This window comes from Atractosteus spatula, chromosome 2 (assembly GCF_055471065.1).
Source record: "Atractosteus spatula isolate fAtrSpa1 chromosome 2, fAtrSpa1.hap1, whole genome shotgun sequence".
Classification (NCBI taxonomy): domain Eukaryota; kingdom Metazoa; phylum Chordata; class Actinopteri; order Semionotiformes; family Lepisosteidae; genus Atractosteus; species Atractosteus spatula.
Window position 1 is genome coordinate 67,527,037 of NC_142707.1, and position 15,451 is coordinate 67,542,487.

Sequence of the window (15,451 nt, forward strand, 5' to 3'; positions counted from 1 at the left end):
TAACGAGAGTTCACGGGATTTTTGACATTGTTAGTACTGCTGCTTTTTAAATTATGATCGTATTATAACAGTCTGATTATGAAAAGGAAGGAAACAATCCGGACTCTTAAAGCAATTCTTTTCCAAGCTACTTATACCAGTAGAGCATCACAAGCAGAATATGATGTTTTCTGAGGAAGATTGTCTTTAGTATCGGCATGTGAGTATGGGAATGCAAAACTAGGGTTTTATAGAGGCACAGATATTCATATACAAATAATTAATTATAATTAGATTATTCTTTCTAAAATTAAGTTAATCCTTACGTTGTAAGAAACACACCATCATGGCAAAAAACACTTGATGATTAATTTAAAAATTCAGCATTTCAGCACCCATTGTGTTAAAAATGGTTACATTACCAACCAGTCTATTAACATGTTGACATTCGCAATAACAGAATAGTTTCAAAATATTTATTAACATCTGTTTTAAATTATTAGCAGAATTCTTCATCTCATAAATCAATGAAAACACATTGTCAGTTATGGTACTGTAGTTTCCATGTACTGTAGTTTGACTGTCTTACAGCGAACTAGCTTGAATGCAAAAAAGATTTAATAATGGCATTATATATGTCATAATAAATACTACAATCAGCTGAAATCTAGCCTGCCATCACTACAGTTAGGCAAAACAGCACACGCATGCATATACGTGTGCACATTCCATGCAAGGCCTTGCACTTGAGCTCTTCTATACTGTAGTTTCCTATAGAAAATTCACAAACAATAAAGTTTCTCTTTATTATAGTAAGATAAACAGAAGAAGGAAGAAAATGCTGAAATCTTGAATGGACGAACATGCATGGAATATGGGTAATTCGTTTAGAATATAAACAAATACTTTCAAAAAATACGCTGATTTTGTCTTTTAAATACCTTTGTCTATTAAATGATTTACACAACAAGTATATTTAGCAATTCTGCTTTATTTCAAAGATGGAAGCATGAAAATGATAATTTGGTCTTCATTCTTCCTTTGCCTTTTTTCTGCTTCTCTTAAACGTTACTACAGCTGAACACATTGAAGCAATATCTTTTTTGTTGCCTGCTTAGCATATTTGACTTTCTCCTGTCATGCACAAACAACCTCCAGCTGATACAAAGCCATATTCTGCTTAAAACAATTGAGGCTCGTGCTCCTTCAAGTAACCAGAAAAAAAGTCAAAGACAAAAAGACCCTGCAGCTGTCTCCAGACAAAATAAATGACTTCCGGGCCTGGAGGAAGGACTCAGCATTCGTTTCGCACTGAAAGGGGTATTGTCCTTCTAAAAGCACAATATCTTACAGCACTTATTTGTGTTTAAAGTGTTTTTTTTCTTGTCTTGCCTAAGGAATTGTTGATGTTCAAATAAAAAAGGAAGTGAACCCACCCTACTGGAATTTTAGGGAATGTCTGTAGCCTGGATTTTACAATTATTGATCCCTTTAAACAAAATTCAATGTTTTACAGACAAGGCACTTGACATACACCGCATTTTGAAAACATTCTGAATGCTGGCTGAGATTTTAATATTCAATGTCCTGATTCATTAACATTCTATTCCAGTGAACAATACTGACTGGAGAGTCTTTGACACTCAAGATACTCACATCAAGGTCAGTAACTAAGAAAATAAAATCTGCATTCCACTCCTGGATTCAATCTGCATGAGGTTTTTTTTTTTTTTGCCATATGTAACATCCCTGAAGTTTTTTTTTTCCTTCATCGTTGAACACTCAAAGGCAGCACTTTAAAAAGAAAAGGCTTTAAAATAACAAGATGCCGTTAGATCTCTTTATTTAAAATTTAATTTGAACTTAATATTACCCAGGCGAATAATTGACTTAGTTAAAGAAGTTAACATTTTTCATGGCTGTTACAATGACAGGATACACCAGGGTTTCAGGGTGAAGCCTGTCAATAGCATATGGCTTGTTATTGTGAGCTATCGACTACCGCTGTCTCAAACATGGCGACGGAACAAGAGAAACCATTTCAAATCTTCTTCCGACACACCGTACAAAGGAAGCAAAACACTGCAAGTGTTAGCGCTGCAAGTCTGCAACAAAAGACAGAATGCAAATGCCACTTATATCAACAGTGGGCATCTGTGAGGCAGACACAAAGCCCAATTAAAATACATACAGAATCAACCTCAGCTTTTGTGGGTGTAAATGATGCTCCATCAAGATGTCATTACAACACCATGTTCCCACCCACCTCCATGTATCTCCTGCTGCCCGTCCCTAAAACTGGAAATGTCAGACTGTTTTATTACCAACGTGAGCTGCTCGCCTTGAGGTCAACCAGAAAACCCTCAGGGAATTTTTAGATTGTTGGTTGGGATGTAGCAGGTCAAACAGTTTGAAAAGAGAGATTTAGTTTAACATCTATTAGCAAAACCCAGTACAGCACCCGTGAGTATTCCCATTAGCCTGTCAGTGCTGATTTATTTTATGGGAAGCTCTGTTTAAGTCAGCTGTAGCCTTGCTTGAACAACTAAAATCAATAATAACAACGATGTTCGATTAACCATGTATATTATAAAGATATCATGCTCTCCTGTAGTTACTGCTTTACCGAAACTGTAAGACACTACTATCCAAGAAGCAAAAATTAACAGACTAACACAACGTGATAGCTAGAAGATCCTTTTAAATAAAAAAAAACCCTTTGGCATTAAAACCTTTGATCTCTTTGCAGAATTTGCACAGGTAAAGTGACCCTTCTGACAGTACCGTCATATTTTTAGAGAAATGTTTTATAGTATGTTGTTCCTGCAGTTCCTACATAAAAAAGGCAATCACATAAATCAATCTTAAAAATCTGCTTAGATTATTCCTAAAATCCTTTGAAATGTGAGTAATATCCGTAAGCAGTTCAACTATCATTTATTTTTAAAAGTGTTGAATGTGGATACTCATTTAGTGATATTGATAAAACACAGGTGTTAAATATTAGCGAAAAGCTTCAAGCACAGCCTCATTTCAGAATATTTGCAAGTTGTGAGCTAAGAAATCATTAAATGCTTTAGACATAAATTTCAGTGTACAAAAATCTATACATGCAATTGTCAAACTGGTCAAGAAACATCTTTTTAAAAATGTATTTTATAAAATGTCTTTATGTACTAGATGGCAAAAGTTCTACAGAGCTCTCAGGTTAGGAAAGATCCTCAAATGCCTTGTCAGATGTATAACTGGATGAAGAAAAAGACGTAAATCAAGAAATTCGTTTTCATTGGCCGAATAAAAAAGCATCATGGTCAAAGAATTGCATAGAAAAGCAATTCTGAGCTTATTAAACACAATTCAAACAAGGCGAAATGATTTATTAATACAGTATCAGTGCTTCAAAATACTTATGCCAGTTTCTTTACACTGCTCAGACATTTCCTGATGAAATGAAGTTCCTGCTGCACTCAACCCTGACCACATTGCTGCAGATGTCAAATATAATGTGTTATGATGTGGGAGTACACATCCCTGGTATCGGCTGGGAAACTGGTGATTGCGGAATAATCCCTCAAACCTATAGGAATGTGGAAAAACGCATTGAAATCCACCATTGTATTTCTCCCCCTATCCCAGAAGTCCTTTTCTAACATGCTCCGTTACTTTTGTGTCGTAAGAGCGCGGAATGAATTTCAAGAAACCAGCTTACCTTTTTACCCCTTTCGACCTGTTGTGTTCTCACTTAAATGCACCTATGCATACTGTGTGTCACCTATTTTAAGTAACCGTGCCAAGAAACATAGCTGCTCATCAAAGAGACAAAAAAGCAGACTTGCACATGAAACGGAAAGCGGGAGAAAAGTAGAGGAGTGAGAAACCGCTGAGTGACAAGGGTTGTGGGTTTAAATCCCAGAGGAGGAGTACAGCTGGAAACTCCATCAGCCTCCCTGCACACATGGGCACTGTGGAGGTACCAAGATGTGGATTAAAAAAAAATAAAAACACATTTAAGAAATTGAAACACCTTTAAATCAATCTGGATGAAAGAGTTTGCCTGATATTATCACAATATAAACATTTCACCAAGCAACTTGTGGAAATTATGCCCCAAATGGCTAGCAGTCTGATTAGATGGAACTTCTAAAGCAATGACTATGAGTTTTATTTTTAGGAAAAAAATCCCCAAAGCAAAATAGAGTGTTAATAATAATAATAATAATAATAATAATAATAATAATAATAATAATATGATCATCATCCAGTTTAGCAATAATTACAATAGGGGATGTCTGTCAAATGTGTGAAAGCAATATGTGTTATTTCTGAGGATTGTGATATATAATAACTGAAAATTATATACCGTATTCAAGTTTCTTTTAATGTCAGACACATGACTGGATCATAATTACATGCAGGTATAGTGATTCCCGTGTTAATGGGAATAACCCTGCCTTGATTGAATTTATTGTCAGCCCATTATTCTGTTAAACCCAACCCAACAGTAATTGCTAGTATTGTAATTTTCTAACCTTGAGTGTGAAAGCAGTTTTCTGTTACATTGCAAATAAGATCTCTACGAATGGGAAACAGTCTCTACATGGGTTTACTGCAGTATTGTTACTCGTTCTTACTAGATTCAAGGAGTAACACAAAACAGAAGTTATGTACTTGATCATGTTTTCAAACTGACATTTCCCAAGGTTCAGTTTTCGCACTGTGTTTGAAAGTAGTGCAAACCTTCCCCTAATTGTAGCAAATACTGTATGTCAATATTAATATTAAGAACTACACACTCCCTGTTTGAAACAGTTTTGAAGGCAGTGGCTGTATCATTTCTCTGGAGACTGTAAGCAAACAAGCACCTCTAATTATGTCTGCACTACATGAGCCTCACTGCATAGGCTGCAGAATGTCAGGCTATTACTTTAGTCAAAGTTCCAAATGCTTAAGATAATGACCAGTTACTAATTGGTGCTTATACCTTAAATCAGTTTATACGGAATATAATTGCAGCTATTATGGTATTAAATAATCCTTGAAATTAGCATGTACTGCTTTAGCAATGCTTTTCACAGTGCTTCGGGGGGAAAAAAAAATAATGGTAGTAGCAGAGTTTTCAGGGGTTTGGAACTGCATCTCAATCAGGAAAAAGCCTTTTTTGGAGGGGTGGGGGCGGGGGTGGGGGCTGGCTTCCATGTACCATGCAGAACCTTAGTGACATTGTCGATTCAGACTTTGATGCGAACCCCCCCCCCCTCAGAAAACAGAAAAAACAAAACAAAAAGGGGACATTACATTCAGATCACATTTCCAGGGCTAAAGGAGCGTGCTTTTGTGTCACCCCTTCCGTCAGCTGTTGACTTCCTAAGTGTCTCAGACAGCCACATGTCTGTCTGCAGCCCTCTCCAATGGCTTGTCCTGGTCACATTTCTTGAGACTGCTGACTGCTAATGGGCCCGTCCTGACAAAGACCCACTTTGAACAGGATGCGGAGCTGGGCCTCCAGCCAGGGTGCTGCGGCAGAGGAGGGCGGCTTGGGGCTAGGCCCTGCAGCCGGCACTGCCTGCCTCTCTGCACCCATGTCACGCTCGCGTGACAACCGCTCCTCTGTGCCTGTTTGAACTGTCCCTCCCAATTAGCGGTAATAAGTGACTCTGTAAGGATGAGCAAACATAGTGGATTCGCCCCCCCCCCCAGCTCCCCACGCCTAGCAGCCCATGAAAATCCCAAGAGCGCAACCCTGCTAATAGAAAGAGAAAGCCCAAAGCTTCTCGTTCTGAGCAAACAAGTGCTAGCAAAGAGGCAAATTAATGACAACTCATTTGAAGAGTTTGCCTGAAATTATTTTACCCCTGTCTTTCCACTGAAGAATTGATTAGTATCTGCTCGATCAAAGTGTCTGAATCAATAAAGAGATGCAATGAGCAGGGAAGGCATGGCCTAGGCCAATTTATTCAGCGCACTTTTTTTTTTTAGATGGAAGAAAAAGAGGAGGGGGGGGGCTGTATTCTACAGAGTGCAAATAGCTAGGCCTGTTTAGAGGGAGAGCTAATGATAAGCTCTGGGAAGCCGGTGCGTTCGTCCATCTCTCGGGTAAACTGCAGATTGCTCGCCTCGCCGATGATTAGTTCGGCAGTGGTGAACACTTCCAAGTCGCCCATTGCGTGTCCCCCTATAGTCTTGCCATCTTTGTCAGCCAGACAGACATGCAGGTGAGCCTCTTTATTCAGGGTGCCAACCAAGGAGACAATTTCAAGTCTTTCGCTGAGATGAATGATCTGAAAAGAGAAACAAAGGAAGAGAACCCATGGGAAGCAAGGACTCTTTCAGCTTCCTAAGCCCTGTGCTAGTTTAGGAAAGAAATAATTTGCAAGTGGGTCTGTAACCTTATTTCACTTACTGTGCCCTCAAATACTTGATAAATGATATGTTTCATGATCATGGTTTGGGGAACATTTTTTATTTTTTTTAAAAAACAAAATACAAGTAAGACAAAAGAAAAGTAGGAGAAGAGATGGTAGCAGGTATTCTGGCTATAGCCACTTGAATTCAACGTTTGAGAATGTTTATTAAAGAGCATTGAACCCTTGTTTCTGACTTAAAATAAATGATTAACAACAGTCACCTTTTAAAGTACGTTCATGTGTTTCTGATAAGAATAGTACAAACGTTACACTGTAGGCCTCATTGTTATAGTGATTCATAAAAATGAGACAACTTAGTTCATTATTATGCTTTATCATTAAGCTTCCTTTTCTGTTAATTAAAAGTACAAAGAAAATTCCTTGTTGGTAAATTACTTTTCTGAATTATTTACATATTAATTAATTACTGCACTTCCCTATTTAAGTTCTATAGCCAAACAAATCTGGCTATGGAGTGCCAAATTTTTACTGAGTTTTTTTTTTTATTGAGAGCAATTTACTGAGAAAAACATGCAGTGTGAATTAATTAAACTTGTCACAGTATGATACTGGTCAACATTTAAACAGACAAAAAAATATACTCTCCAACAAAAAATTAACTTCAAGATTATCCCCTCACAAAATCACTATTATTCACTAATGATTTTTATTTTTTAGTGAATAAAATATATTTTTCCAGTTTCCTTCTTGCTCGTGTTTCCCATTTTGTTTCACCATCTTAATGTTGAAACTCCATTTTGGAAAATATATACATTCACAAATGATTCTAGAAATATATTACGTTTTATGTTTGAAAAGTGTTTTGTGCCATTTTCCAAGTAAATCACATTCTAGCACCGTTCTGATCTTCGCGGGATGTTTGTCTTGAAAGAGCAGCGTAACCCTTAAAACAATCCTGTCTGTGCTATACAAAGCAGACAGGATTAAAGGCAGCTTTCCCTGTTTTAAATGTGCCACTGAAGATTAGACCCTTTGCCAAAAAAATAAAAAGAGAAAAACACTATGCAAAAACTTAATTGATTTCCTTTCGACTGTTTACCTCCACAGCTGACTCCTAGAGCACAACAACAGTGGCCTTACTGCCGCCAACAGCCCTGCCAAGTACCTCATTAGTATTCGAAGCAGTGGCATTTGCCAGCCTGAGCGTTGCCTTGGCGACGCTGCCCACACAAGTGATGATAAATGGGGCTTTCAGCTTCTTCTTCTCCACGAAAGTGACCAGGGAGCTCAGGAGGTCCTCCCCAGGACCGAGGCGCAGCGCGTAGACTGACAGAGCAGAGGGTCCAGCCTGGGGAGGAAGAAGAGGAATAATAATAATAATAAATAAATAATAATAATAATAATAGAAGGGAGACACAGTGGTGAGCATTGCTGCCTTACAGCACTGGGGCCTTGGGTTCAGTTCTGGAGCCGGGATGCTATCTGTGTAGAGTTCCTCTGTTCTCCTTACGTTTGTGTGGATTTCCTCTGCGTGCTCCGGTTTTCTCCCACTGTCCAAAGACACTCTGACAGATCAGCTGGCTTCTGGGAAACTGGTCCTGACTGACACCCTTGTCCAGGGTGTATCCTGCCTTGCGCCTGTTGCATGTGGGGATACGCCCCAGCTGCCTTGTGACCCCAAATTGGATAAACTGGTTAGAAAGTGAACTGAAAGGGTAATAATGAAGCTTTTGAGGATCGTCTGATGTATTTAGCAATTGTAGTAACTATTATACACTGATATGCAAGCCTAACAATTTTTTACATTATTTTATACATTTCTGTTTATAAATACATTATTTTATAAATTTTTACCAGTTTATTTTTCCCAAGTATCACTATCACTGTGCCTTTTCTTTAGGATCAGCCAATCTTTTTTAAATGCGCACAGTAAAGTGCACTTACATTTTGAATTGCAGATGTGGACAAAGACATGGTCACTTGCTAGAGTTTGAAATTTTTTTGGGAGTAATGATATTTTTATTCATTCAAATCAAAATTTTAGTGTGGAAACTCGAAGTGAAAACAGAGTATATACTGAACTAACGAGAGTACTGTGCAAATGTTGTTTCTTTTAAGCACAAGGAGCTGCAGTTCCAGCTCATCTATTGCGAGATAATGAATAGCAATTATATAAGAACAATTGAACATTTTTTACAAAAAATGTTTTCAGACAAAAAAAAACCACTTCAGCTATATATAAAACATGCTGTTCAAATGAATTAATTTTTTAACATTCTCTCTTGTTTTTATTGTGGATGTGACAATAAAATAAAAGCATGGTTACAAAAACCATCTTCACCGGTTGATTTAAAGAATCATAGAGGTGTTCTATATGATGTTTTGAGACAAATCGGCCCCGAGCGAGAGACCACCTAATTGTCCTTGAAATCGGATACATGGGATCCCAGGTAAGTCTCCGGGTTCCGGTTCATCCTCTTCTTCTTCTGGCCATTGGATTCTGGATGGTACCCCGATGATAGGCTAACCTGGATACTCAGAAATCTGCAGAAGGCACTCCAAACCTGAGGGCCACAGTCAGAGGTCCATGAAAGTGGAAACTATCTGATGAAAGCCTGAGCAATGGTTTGTGGGTGGCCTTTGCGGACCTGTCAATAATAATGAGGATCATGGTGCAGCCTCAGGAACGGGCGAGATCTGCGATGACGTCCGCTAAAATGGATGACCACGGGCAATACGGAATGGGAAATGGAGGTGCAAGTTCTGCAGGTGCTGTTCTCAGGTCTTTGGCCCTGTTGCAGGTGGGGAAAGCTGCTACACAGCCCTCTATATCCAAACTCAATGTGGGCCACCAGAAGAGCTGCCAAAATAATTCCACAGCATGTTGAATAACCGGGTGGCCTGCGAGTGTAGAATTGGGGCCCAACTGAAGGACCTCAGGTGTGGCCGAGAGGGGTGACACGGTTTGTCCGGCAGGGTTTCAGGCGGTGCAGGATGGGACATGATCATGTACAGTACAACACCTTAGCTGGGTCAGAGGGAAAGGAAGAGGGTTCCATGGAAAGAATTGATTTGAAAACTGAGTCACAAATCCTCTGCAGCCGTCAGGGTCACAAGAGTAGGGAGGAAAAGGGCACCCCTGAAGGTTCACTGTGAAAGAACTCCCCCGGAGGCTGTGCTGCAGAGTGCTGAGGCAGACGACAGTGCCATAGCTGATGAAGAAGCTGCTGTACATCTGTTACAATGCACAGTGGCTAGCATTTGCTGCATGCTGGTCATGGCAGCACACAAGTCCTAAAAATGCCTCCTTAGGTTCAAACACATTAGGCACCTGAGTCCCGTATAGCAGACTCCTTGTGAAGCCAGCGCCTGCAGGATTTTCTCTGTGCCCACTGGATTCTTCTTGTTTGGCTCAGCCATTAGGTGACCTGAGGGATGCAGAGCCCTGGCTGAATACAACCACGGGGCACAATGATGGAGAGACAGGCACTGATGGTAGAGAAAACATCCAGAAATCGTAGTCAACATAGCAGGGTTCGAAGCTGGGGAGACAAGAGGAGACAAGCCAGGGGAATCCAGGAAAACTCAGCAGAGGTTGGTACATGGCGAACACGGTAAACAGCAAGCAAAGCAAGAGGTCACTAGCAGAGCAAGCAAAAACATGGCTGAGACAGTGGAAAACCCAATGACAGAGTGCTGAGCAAGGGCTGTCAGGACTTACAGTAAATACAGGAGCAGATGAACACAGTTAGCAAGTCATTACCTTATTAATGAGCAGCAGGGGGGGGACGGATAATAGCCCATATCAGGTACAAACTGATGTACAAAATATGTATCGGGTACATATCAGGTACCACCCCAGTGGATGATTCAGTTATAATGTGTCACCATGATGTGCTTCGAGTCACTTTCATCCTGTAGGTGAATTTCCACCCCAATGTCAGCCTTCTTGCAGAGGGCAGAAGGTTTTCCTCATGTTCTTTTTTGCACTTCAAACCATTCAATGGTATTTCACACCATTCTATCCTGACAAGTGCTCCAGTTCCTGCTGATGAGCACCATCCCAGTAACATAATGCTGACACTGCCATGCTTCACAGTAGTTATGATGATCCTTGCATGATATGCTTTGTTGGGCATGTGCCAAAATGTAATGCTTTGCATTTAGACCAAAAGGTTATATTTTAACTTAGTCAGACCATACTGTAGAATGCTTTGCCACATGTTCATAGTTCACTTAAATGCTTTGGTGGTGTTTTTTTTCCCAATAATGGTTCTTTCCAGTCATCCTGCCACACTGGACAGATTTGTGGAATGCTTGGGATGTTGCTGTTACCTGCACACTTTGACCTGTCCTGGTCATAAAAGCCTTTAGCTCTTTCAACGTTGCCATTGTATAGCCTTTCCGATCAGTCTCCTACTTGCATGGTCATCCAGTCTGAAGCAACCGAATGATCTGTGCAGGGACCTGAAGGTGCCATTTGCCTTCGATTTCTTAATAATGGTCATGACCATGTTCCAAGGGACATTCAAGGCCTTTGATTTTTTTATACCAGTCCTCTGATCTGTGCCTTTCCATAGCTTTGTCCCAGAGTTCTTTTGAAGGCTTTGAAGGTGCTCAAGGTTGGATGCTCTACAAAGCAAAGGGAGCCTACAGGAACTGCTGCGTTTACCTTGGAATGATGAGAACCACTGCAATTTAACAGAGGTGGAGGCCAATTAACTTGGTGTGTAACTCTGAAGGAGACTGGTTATACCTGAACTAGTTTAAGTTTGCTCTTACAAAGGGTCTGGACACATCCAACCAAGCTATTTCAGCTTCTATTCTTAATGAATTTTCTTTCATCTAGAATACATATTTCAGTTGGAAGTTGTGGGATAGGATCTATAAATACTGTACATAAATAAATATTTTAATGCATTTTAATTGCAGGCTATAAGGTAACAAAAGGTTAAAATGTTGAATAGAACGTGTGAAGTCCATGTGTGCAGTTCATGAGGGGATCTGACATGAGTATTTAAAATCCTTACAGGCACTGACAAAGTCAACTCAGCTGGTTTCTTTAGAACGAATAGTGAAACAGAAACCAGAAGGTATAAGTGAAAACTGCCTAAAAATACATTTAAAACTGAACTGAGAACAGGAGGCATTTCTTTACCCAAATAGATGTAGGGCAGTGGAACAAGCTAGCCAGCCATGTTGTTGAAACCAATATCCTGTTTTTTTTTCAAGAAATGCTTGGATGAGATCATCCGATTTCACAACTACTAATTACTATCTGAGATACAGTAGATGGGCTTCTCTCTTGTAACCTTTCTTATGTCCATATGCTTATGCTGGCAATCAAAATCTGCCCATATAAAGTAGTATCATCTGGTATCAATTTGGGCACAGAGGAAAGAATACAGTGGCATGAAGAAATATACAAAGATATAGAATATATAAAATCTAGAAAAAATACAAAAATCAAAGACTAAGATACAAATGCATATCTAAGTCTTTCCTATTGTCTATCTTAAGCAAAGTTGTAAATATGAAAACCAAGCTTGAAGACAACACAGACATGCCCAGAAACCTACATGAACTACCAGTGAAGAGAATTTTGCTCAAACCAAAATTCCAAGGAGAATAATATTAGAATTAAATTCCGCATGACTTATGTTAAGACAAACTGGAACAAATGTACACTAGTACAAAGACATGTAAATGAGGGACTGTTCATTGGAAGGCGAAGATGGAACCCTTGTACATGCCAGGCATAAGAAGATGAGGCTCAATTATGCAAAAGAAGTGGCTCAAGACCACAGATTGTGTTTGTGCTTTGTGGTGAACAAATCAAAATCTAAGAGTTAGGCTCAAATTGATCAAAATACATAAATGAAAAATGGAAATGGATCAATCAATGGAAATAGAAATGGATTAAACAAGCATTTCATATGCTTAATATGTTTTAAGCATCTCATAGTCGCTTTAGACCGAAGAGCGGTGGCTCTGTGGCTAAGGATCTGCACCTGTGGCTGGAAGGTTGCTGGTTCAAATCCAGCAGCCGGCAGAGGAATCCTACTCTGTTGGGTCCCTGAGCAAGGCCCTTAACCCCAACTGCTCTAGGGGGCACTGTACAATGGCTGACCCTGTGCTCTGACCCCAAGCTTCTCTCCCTGTTTGTGTCTCTCATGGAGAGCAAGCTGGGGTATGTGAAAAGATGAATTCCTAATGCAAGAAATTGTATATGGCTAATAAAGTGATCTTATCTTAGATTAGCAATTTTGTGGAAATATCAAGTTACTTGACTGACATTCAGACTATTCACAATCACAATGTTAGTTCTAAGAACGCATTAAGGACTACTTAAGCTGTAATAAATATCAGTAATAAAACACCTGACAAGAAGGTCAACAAGTTTTACTTCATTACATCAAAATGAAATTGTATCAACATCAGTAGTGAAACTATTTCAATAAATCATAATACAGTACCAGTCTGTAAAGATTAGGTAACAAGGAATGACCTATCAAAATATTTTAATAAATTTCAGGACATGAAAGGACAACCGCAAAGTAAAGTTTGTGTATGGATTTATATTAGATGAATATGTTGAAACCAAAACAGTGTAATTAAAGCTTTATTAAAATCTGTGCACGCTTCACATTTATTTTCAATACACACAGGAAATAACCTGCATATTTTTCACGTACTTACATACCTCAAAACTATATGACTGACATTTTATTTAATGCTCAAAAGGCTATATTTCACAGCATGCACAATTCCACAAAGAAATGGAAAGACGTGTCACAGACTCTGTTTAGTATGTATCAGAACTTGGCTTGTTTGACAAACTAATTTGAGCTGATATTTAGTGCATAAGTGGGAAACTTATAAAATCTATAAGTCTTGATCTGTTATTTATATATTATAATTCTAGATTCATAGGTCACTGATGCAATTTTCTAATTTGTCACTGAAGACAGAGGTCCACCCAGGGTAACTAAACTAAAACAAGACATTTTGACTTTTTATGTATAAGGTTGTGGAAACAATATTTAGCGCTAAAGTGTCACCTTATATGGAAATAAGATCCCAGGGATGTTCAACATGAATTTAGAAAAGTAGACCTTAACTAACTTGTTAGATTTCTTTGAACAAGCAAGAACAGTAATGGATATGATGAGATACAGTACTTAGTCCTCTTCAACTATATATCTAGTAAGTTCCACCGGATGGCCAAGACCAGAGAAAATATACTGTAAAGTATGAACCAAGATTTGGTTTACTAATGATGTCAGTGACCACAGGAAAAGACATGAATCAAACCAGTTACGCGGCTTACTGCATAGTGTTTCCAGACAAAATTGAAGTTGCATTTTTTACATTGTTGCCAGTAGTAACCAGAGTAAACAGAGTAAAAGACCAGAGTAACACAAAACAGATGTCTGTATGCATAACAAAAGGATAAGCGGTCAGATGAAATAAATCTGAAACTTTCTGGTTTCAAGGTAGTTACCTCTGGCACGAACCCAACACAGCACATTATAACGTCAACACTGTCCCTACTGTCAAACATAGTGGTGGCATCGTTACGCCATGGGGCTGTAAAGCTTGTCAAGATGCAGAGAAGTACAGCAAAATTTTAAGGGAAAACCTGTTCAGTCTACTGGAGACCTAAGCTGGATGAACATACACATTTCAGCAGGACAACGACCCAAAGCACAAGGTCAACGTTGCAATAGATTGGCTGAACAAGAAGGAAATGAATGTCCTTGAGTGGCCCAGTCAAAGCCCTGACTTGAACCCAAAAGAGAATCTGTGGCAAGACTTGAATATTGCCGTCCATCAACAAACCCCAACCAAATGGACAGAGCCTGGGCAGGTTTAAAAGGAGAACTGGCAAAAACTGCACCATGCTCCATACTGGTGTGCAAAGCTGGTCGAGACTTATCCAAACAGACCTGCAGCAGTAATTGCTGCCAAGAGTGCTTCCACAAATGATTGATTCCGGGGGGAGTGAATTCTTTGTGATTTTTATTATTTCAGCATATTGTCGTTTTTTAGGGTTTTTTTTTAGAGTTCTGTATGTACAGTATAGCATTCAAACTGAAGCGGAAAATATTCACTTAAAAAAATCTGCAAATTGGAAGGAGGATTTTTCAGGACACTATATTCAGTACCTATCTTGACATCAAAGTGTCAGGTTTCTAGGAGTTTTCTTCCTGTTATTTTGAATTAAATTTGTTGTTTTTTTTAATAGCAGTAATTCAGTAATAATTGAAATTCTTGAACCCTGCACATCACATCTGGAAACAGATTCTGACATAGAGCCAACAAGTAGTGATTAATTACAGTCTTACCTCTTTTTGCTGTAACAGGGTTCGGGTTACTGCATTTTGGCATGTAGTCTGCAGCATTTTCTTCTATGTGTGAAAGTGTGCATAGCTGTCAGACGCATTAGTTTGCCTGTTGACGTGATTTTCTTCAGGTTACCAGATCCCCTGATGTCCTTCTAAGAACTGCATTGTACGTTGTGCCACCTGCTGTTGGCTAAACGTGCTAACACTGACAGAGCCTTTAGTTTAGTTTTAGCTTTCTAATACTAACCAATTCCACTAAAATATGTCTATCAGCTTGGGAGTGATAAGCAATTACATAAACAACATAAAAGTTAGAATGTCACAGAAGTCAGAAATCTCCCTAGGGGAGAACATGTCTTTAGAAATAAGTTAGAAGTGATATACTTCAGGTAGATCCAGTAATCACTGATTATCAATCTGCATTTTAAGAAATGAAAAAGAGCATCTTTTTCAAAGAAGAAGAAACAGCATCTTCTTTAACCAAACTGTTTACAAGCTAAAACCATGTCAGCAATTAGTAAGACTTTTTAAGCCTTTCTACATTACTAAGGAGGTGTTTTTCTTTAATCAAATGCAGAATCACAATCACATTGATAAACCAGTAAAGTGTACAGAAAAATAACTGCGTAAAAGACCACATCTGCTTTCTGTTGAAGCAGAACAATTATTAAAGATTCCTACTGAGTTCTGGAATTAGATTACACAAACAGTGTCTTAAGGAAGAGGGACCATTCATCTTCCCGAGAGCTCAAGTATAAA

General features: G+C 38.9%; 1 protein-coding gene across 1 annotated transcript in view; it reads right to left on the bottom strand.

Moving 5' to 3' along the window:
* Window positions 1-5,617: 5,617 nt before the first annotated feature.
* The window catches only part of LOC148840110 (uncharacterized), a 44,760-nt gene continuing 34,926 nt past the window's right edge, over window positions 5,618-15,451 (bottom strand). Inside the window, exons 2-3 of the mRNA XM_088909269.1 lie at window positions 7,510-7,692; window positions 5,618-6,257 (exon numbers count right to left, since the gene is read on the bottom strand). Coding sequence (XP_088765395.1) covers window positions 6,006-6,257; window positions 7,510-7,692 — 435 coding nt within the window. The 3' untranslated portion in view covers window positions 5,618-6,005. The remainder of the gene's footprint in view (window positions 6,258-7,509; window positions 7,693-15,451) is intronic.